This window comes from Hibiscus syriacus, unplaced genomic scaffold, assembly GCF_006381635.1.
Source record: "Hibiscus syriacus cultivar Baekdansim isolate YM2019G1 unplaced genomic scaffold, ASM638163v2 tig00110646_pilon, whole genome shotgun sequence".
In the NCBI taxonomy this organism is placed as follows: Eukaryota; Viridiplantae; Streptophyta; class Magnoliopsida; order Malvales; family Malvaceae; genus Hibiscus; species Hibiscus syriacus.
In genome coordinates, this window is record NW_024062810.1 from 215,001 (window position 1) to 222,692 (window position 7,692).

The window sequence follows — 7,692 nt, forward strand, 5'->3', positions numbered from 1 at the left end:
TCAATTATAGTCTCACCCGAAAGACGATTGCGATAGTAGGTGCCAGATATCCAAACATAACGAGATTTTTAGCACCATTTCGTGGACAAAAGTATCATGCACGTGACTTTATAGGTAGAAATCAATCAAAAGGAAAAGAATAATTATTTAATATGAGATATTCTTTTGTCGAAATATGATTGAGCGTACTATTGGAGTGTTGAAAAAATGATTTGCTATATTAAGAGATGTGCCTAATTATCTTATTAGAAAACAACATTATATACCAAAAGCATGTTGTACATTGTATAATTGTATCATATTAAAAGTTGAAAAGGACAAGAGAAAATGAGCAAAAATTTGATGACACGGAAGTAAATTTATCTAAGTCAAATGAGGAGCATATTACATTTAATATGTCACAAACTGTTGAGATGACTCAAGTTAGAGAAGAGATTACTACATCATTATAGATTAATTATAGACTTAATTAGAAATTCAAAATAAATGTAGTGATTATGAAGTGATAATAATTATATCTTTTGAATTATATTTAATTATTGTTTTTTTTATTAAGAATACAAGTTGTATTTTTTTGGATTTTAAAATTTCATTTGTTTAATCATATTATTATTATACAATCCTAATATTTAAATTTAAATTAATTAATTAATTAATTATTATTATTTTATGTATACTTTAAAAAGTAGATACCAAACACATTATCATTATTTTCATATCTGAAAACGAGTTTTCAATTTTTTAACCAAACGTGTTTTCTATTTTTCAAAAAAATTGTAAATGAAAATTGTTTTTAAAAAATATAAAAATAGAAAACAAAAAGAAAAAATATTTTCTAAAACCAAACGGACCATAATATTTTCTTTTACCGTTAATACCCCTTAATGACTTTAGTTTGTTTTTCCCCTTCTTGTTGCCAAAATAATAGTCTCTTATTAATGAGATTTATTTTTTATATAACGTTTATACATTATTCAGACCCTAAACTCTTCGTTCACAAAATAATATGCGTTTAAATACGTTAAAGTTTGCATTTATTTAGAATTTATTAAGTGATTTCAATGGTTAAAGGGTATATTGTTATCTTTTAGGGGGAGTTTGGATGGGGAAATGTGGGATTCCCATGGGAATGTAATCCACATTCTCCCGTTTGGTTAGTCCGAAAATTCCATTCCCGCTAATGTAAGATTACCAATAGTGGATATTTTGGGGTATATTACCGGGAATGTCATTACCTCTCTTTTCTTAAGTATTGTTGTATTACCGGCGTTTCGGACTAAAATGCCCTTAAATTTTTTCTTTCTTTCAAAAATATATTTCTTCTATCATTGAATAATAAAAATTCTATGAAGGTTAAATTACAAATTTATCCTTAAACTATTTTAGATTTATAAAAAAAAAGTCTATAATTAAAATTTTATATGAAGTTCAGGGGTTAAAATAAAATTTTACCCTTTCATTAAACCTTTTTATATTTTCAATTTTGTAAAAAAATTATATTAATTTTATGAATTTAATTTTTTTAAAGAAAATATATAAATATTTTCCAACCTGTTTAAAAAACAAATATATAATAAGGACAATTTGGTCAAATAATTTTTTTAAAGAAAATATATAAATATTTTCCAACCTGTTAAAAAAACAAATATATAATAAGGACAATTTGGTCAAATATACATTTTAATAATCTTTTATTCCTTTAACCAAACACGGTAATCTTACATTCATGCTAAGCCAACCAAACACAAAATATAGCTTTCCCAGTAATCCTATTCATTGGTAATCTTTCATCCCCACTGATAATCTTACATTCCGTGAACCAAACGCACCCTTAAGGTCTTGGATTCAAGTAGTTGCGTCTGCGTATGTATATGTGTTGTCAATGATTAGGAAAAAAATTGAATAGATACTACCTTATAATATCCATAAGACTATTAAAAATAGACATTTTGATATATTATAATAAACAATATATCAAATAAATTTAAAATTAGTGAATAATAAAATTTTAGGGTAAGATACATAAATGATGAATGAAAAATGAGTAAGCTTCTTCTTTATGCATTGAAGTTTTAAAAGTAATGAAAATGACACTGATATTATTGTTTTATGAAAAATAAATCATTCTCTTGTTAACAGTCGTTGTCCTAACAGAGGAAGGTTATGTGATTGTTTTGTTATTGGGGTAGCTGTTAATGATTGATGATCGATTTGTTATAAGACAATAACAAAATTAATCTTTTCATTACTTTTGAAACTTTAATGTTGAAAAAGAAATTTACCCATACTTCAATGACCATTTATATAGTTTGTCCCAAGTTTTATCTTTTTTGCTTAAAAATATTATTTTTATAGACAAGTGAAACGCGATAAAATTATAAGATGGTGATAATCTTTGAGATGCAGTACTTAAAAGATGCATATTTTAGCCCAACTATATTAGGCCTTTACATTTGTATAAAACCCTTGGGACCTTAGATTAAAACCCAGGTTCTTCCTTTTAGGGGGTTCTGTGATGGGCTTAACTTGTCACTGAAAGTTGAAGGTGCCATTTCAGGTGGCCCAACCAATAATAGATATCAGTTCAGTCAACCCACCCATTGAAATACTTGTTCAGTAAACATACACTACAGAGAACGGGTTTACCCCTACTTTGGGGTAAATCTTCCCCCCCCCCCCCCAAATACCATTCACAATTCAAAGATAAAAACGATAGAAAATGAGAAAAATATAATTAAAATTAAGAAATTTAAATATTGATAAGGACAATGATCCGAACAAAACATAACTTCATCCTTGAACCTGTTCTAGACTTAACTGTGTGTTTCCAAAGTTCTTGGATTAGACCTTAATTTGTGCGATTTTAGACTATTATATGTATTGATACCATATACGAATATTATCCATGGAAACTTATACTGTTTAATAGCAGTGTGGTAGATGGGGGGTGAAGCTGGGACCTTAAATTTATATATAAAAGAATAAAGATTATGAAATCGGATATTGTCGGAATGCATTCATTCCCATCTTTACTCAGTTGTAAATAATTCAACAGATCTGATAACTGACGCACTAAAAGACTGTAGTAGAAGACACGAGAGCATGAGTTCACAGCAACAATTAGTTCCGAATTTTATGTAAGAGTGTAGTTGAAGTCGAGAGTTTAAAGAATTACAATGCAAAGAGAGTTTTTCTTCTGTTGGAATATAGTCGGTGTAAAAGAGTGCTGAACATGAGGATACTTCTCTCGTATCCCAATCGTTTGAGAATAAGACGGTGATGGTTCCTACATTTTATAAAAAAGACAACGGCCTGCTGGGATTCAGTATATTTGCGCTTGGGGCAATGACGGAGCTCACGAGGTTCTAACCTAGGCGCGCCTATTGCTGGTTGAAAACTATTTCCAAACCCCCTCTTAGGCCTGGGTTACCCCTGGCCTTCGAGAATTTATGGAAGAACTCTCTTCGGGGTAAAGCCCTACAGTTACTAGTACAGATTCCAATTTCTCACGGAGCACGGCTCTCTAGTAGGGGTGTTCATTCTGTTAAAACGGTGGTCGATCGAACCGAATTAATCATAACCGAATTAATTAAACTTTTTTTTTTCTTTAACCGTTAACCAAACCGAATTTTTTTTCGAACATATTAACTGAACCAAATAAATTTCGGTTAATTCGGTTAATTTCGAATTAACCAATTTTTTTTTAAAATTTTCTAATTTATATAAAAATTAAATATTTTTTAATTCAAAAAAAGTTTATAATTAATTTAAATAATATATAATTATAAAATACAAATTTTAGATAAATTTTTTAATTAATTAATATTGATTTAAGTTTAAAAGTTATTGGATCTTAAATTATTAATTAGGTTTTAAATGGTTTGGGCTTAACCCATATGTTATATATAATATATATAATATTTTTTAATTAAAAAACAGTTTACAAATAATTTAAATAATATATAATTATAAAATAAAAAATTTATATAATTTTTTAATTAATTAATATTGATTTAAGTTTAAAAGTTATTGGATCTTAAATTATTAATTGGGTTTTAAATGATTTAAGTTGAGTCCATATGTTATATATAATATATTTAAAATTTAAAATTTAATTTCGATTAATTCGGTTAATTAACTGAATTCGAATCTAATTAACCGTTAACCGAATTCTAAAAATTTTCTTAACCGTTAACCGACCAAACTAATTCGATAATCGAACCGAATTAACCGAACTAATTCGATTCGGTCGGTTAACCGAATTAGTTCGATTATTTGAACACCCCTACTCTCTAGTGTTTACATATTTTTCCTGGCCCAATTTTTATTTGAGTTTATTGGAAGTTATACTATTGGATTAAGCTTTCCGGCGTTGTGGTTTTGAATGTCCTGGATATTCAAATGCTCTGTTTCCAATGGTCTTGAAAGCCAGAATATTTACTATTATGATTACGATAGTTGAAAGTTTGCCCACTTTTTAATTTTCCAGACTGCTATTGTAACCAAAAAGTCGAGCTTACATTTGGAAGTCATATGTCTCAAAATTCAACGGATATAAAGATGACCCAGTAGTAGCATCCCAGTATAAAGTAATCTGAACAAATATCAAGAACCTAGTTAAAAAAAAGGTTGGAGCTTTAGACAATTGATTACTATTAAATCTACGATTGAGATGCCTCTTTCAACCCCATCAAAAGCGTACGCTGCTGCACTACAGAACCGGCCCAACCCCCCCAAAAAAGTGTATTGTGCCAGATATCTTCAACTGACGTACGCTAAGATATGTTGAGGAAATCATCAGAAGAAGCAGCACCAGTGCATGTCATCGTTTGGAGAAAGCAATGTACAGGAGAGCAAATCAAAAGCACTTTCGGCTGCAGATATGTCAGGCTTCGAATGACACGAGATAGAGAGAGAGAGAGAGAGGGGGGGGGGGAGAAGCCAAAGCCAGTGGATCATAATGAACATAGCCAGTAGTAAATAAATAACCCACCATTAGGAGCCTTTTTGCTCATTGGTTGGCCTGGCCATTCAAAATACCAGAAAAAGACGATATAGCGTATTGTTACTTGCTCGAGGGTCCAAAATCCTCGTTTCTTTAATTTCAGCTTTTCTGCTCCCTTTAATTACAATCTTATCTTCCAAATAATATTCCTCATTCCTTAGTTTTGTCATTATCCTCTCCATAAAGTAAAACTAGTATTCTCTCCCACGAGCGTCTCCGGCAACCACCGTCAATGGATGAGGCGACCAGCAAAATGAAGCCGTCTTCCGCCGGGAAAGCCAAGGGTCGGAATGGGGTTGTTGAGAAGAAAGAATACCCTGACCCACTTGCCTCTCATGAGGAAGTTGTTAAGGATCCTATTGTTTTCTGGGATACTATTAGGCGGTTTCATTTCATAATGGGCACCAAGTTTATGTAATTCTCATCTTTCACACCCTTTTCTAGCCTCATTTGAAAGGAACTCTCCTGCTTATTACATATTAGATTTGTTAACTTAAAAATGAAAATACACGGATTCCCATTCAGCTTCTTTTTTAAAGGTGATATCTTTTCATGCTACTTACTGTTAATCTTTTGTTTGACGGTTTATGTATTCTATATTGTTTTTTGTATCTTAAAGGATTCCTGTGATTGGAGGAAAGGAGTTAGATTTACACGGTCTGTATGTAGAGGCTACCAAAAGGGGTGGTTACGAGAAGGTTAACCATTTTTTATTGTTAATGTTTACCTCTAAATGCTCATCTTTTAGAGTATAAAACATGTTACCAATCATTTTGACCGTGTAGGTAGTTGCAGAGAAGAAATGGAGGGAAGTGGGTAGTGTTTTCAGATTCTCTCCGACGACGACAAGTGCATCTTTTGTGCTTAGGAAACACTATTTCAGTCTCCTCTTCCATTACGAGCAGGTTCATTTCTTCAAGATCAAGGGTCCTCTAACTACTCCAGCAGGTTGTTGATTTCATTAAGCATATGCCTATTGCATGGGATTTTCCCTTGTTTTTTTCTTTCGTCTGTAGCAAAACACTGTTGCCTGGTCTTACCCATGTGTGTTCCCCTCTAGCTTTATGCCGATTCATGTACGGGTATATTGCTCTTATTTTGATGTCCATGCAGTTGCATCTACAGTTAACGAACCTTCATGTAGACCTGAACTAGCTCTCGTGGAATATTACCCTAAACCGATAAGAGAATTCCCAGATCCACTTGTTGAAGGTAGCTTTTTCTTTTTTTGTTTGTTTTTTTCTTTAAATCTTCTAATCCGTTTTATTTCTTTCAATAGGATACAGCAAGTGTCGTCCCAGGTCCACACAACGCAAAATTTTGGATTTTAATTTCTGTATATTAGTGATGTCTGAACCTTATGTTTAATACAGCTACATTTATCCATGTCTCCGGTATATGTGGCTATGGTCTTATGATATATATATATCTTGTGAAACAAATATGTATATTTAGCTGTCTCTATCTGTGGTTAATTCTGATGTTTTCAATTGCCTGGTACCACGTACCCTCAGCAAACATTTGGTTTTAGAAGGCATTTCATGCTCAAATCTCCAACTAACTGCCCTTGGAAGCAAAATCGTTTAAATAGTTGGTATTAATTATAGAAAGTGAAACTCATATTCAATACTTGTATATATATGCACTGCTTTGTCTGATATGGCACACTGCATATTCATGTGATTGGTGTCCATGCAACTTCATACTGCTAAGAAGTTGATTGGATAACCATACCTGATATGATTCTCTTTGTAGGAACCTCATGTTTGTCAGTTACGGGAACGATTGAAGGGAAGTTCGATTGCGGTTATCTGATATCTGTGAGGTTGGGTTCTGAAGTTCTTAGTGGAGTGCTTTACCATCCAGAGCAGCAACCCGTTTCTGAATATAGCAATGCCATTGTCCCATACAAACACATTTGCAGTGGCCGGCATTCCGGTAGGAGGAGGAGAAGCCGAAGGGCGGAAGACCCCAGCTATCCAAAACCAAACAGGAGTGGTTATAACTTTTTCTTTGCAGAAAAGCATTATAAGTTCAAATCACTGTATCCAAACAGGGAGAGAGAGTTAACAAAAATGATTGGGGAGTCTTGGAGCAGTCTCGGCCCAGAAGAGAGGATGGTAATTGCAAAAGAAGAAGAGATAAAAACAACTTAATCGATCACATATAAAGTTGCTGTGAAAATGAATAGAGACGTGTTTGATGATTAATGTATGTGAGTGCAGGTATACCAGAACATTGGATTGAAAGACAAGGAAAGATACAAGAGAGAATTGAAAGAGTATAAAGAGCGACTGAAGCAGAGGCAGCAAGGCGTGGAAACTGAGAAACCTGATTACTAGAGGATTAACCAAAGCACAGATATTTGCGACTTACTAAACACTAAAACTTATGCCAGATAATAAGACCACTGACTTCCCTCGTATAGATATGTTGGCTCTATAAGACATTATTTAATCCTCTATAATTTGTAAGCTTAGTTGACACAAGTACTCCAGTTTGAAGGCGCCAAGGTTGACATATTTCTTACTCGCATCCATATGCATGATTGTATTCGATTTCAAGCTCTTAATCATTTCTTCAAACAAACTTGTTTAAGTAGTTCATTCTGTGCTAAGATGCTACAGAAATCGTTTGTTTGTTTTTCTCTTCTACGTCTGTCATAACCTCCTGCGGGTTACTCTGCC

At 32.6% G+C, this 7,692-nt stretch overlaps 1 protein-coding gene and 1 non-coding gene across 2 annotated transcripts; both read left to right on the top strand.

Annotated features, from left to right (window-relative positions):
• The first annotated feature begins 3,327 nt into the window (after positions 1-3,327).
• On the top strand, positions 3,328-3,485 carry LOC120137018. Its single transcript, XR_005517400.1, has one exon. It is a non-coding gene; the product is annotated as a U4 spliceosomal RNA (small nuclear RNA).
• Positions 3,486-4,824: 1,339 nt separating this feature from the next.
• LOC120136984 (high mobility group B protein 9-like) lies at positions 4,825-7,410 on the top strand. The gene is made up of 6 exons (XM_039152882.1): positions 4,825-5,419; positions 5,625-5,703; positions 5,791-5,953; positions 6,119-6,217; positions 6,761-7,125; positions 7,231-7,410. The coding sequence occupies exons 1-6, from the start codon at positions 5,238-5,240 to the stop codon at positions 7,345-7,347; spliced, it is 1,005 nt and encodes a 334-aa protein (XP_039008813.1). The 5' UTR covers positions 4,825-5,237; the 3' UTR covers positions 7,348-7,410.
• The last annotated feature ends 282 nt before the right edge of the window (positions 7,411-7,692 follow it).

Excerpts from the sequence above, each read along its gene's own strand:
- LOC120136984 (XM_039152882.1), top strand. The coding sequence starts at position 5,238 with ATGGATGAGGCGACCAGCAAAATGAAGCCGTCTTCCGCCGGGAAAGCC. Across the intron at positions 6,218-6,760 it reads CCCAGATCCACTTGTTGAAG|GAACCTCATGTTTGTCAGTT; the intron begins GTAGCTTTTTCT and ends TTCTCTTTGTAG. Across the intron at positions 7,126-7,230 it reads TCGGCCCAGAAGAGAGGATG|GTATACCAGAACATTGGATT; the intron begins GTAATTGCAAAA and ends ATGTGAGTGCAG.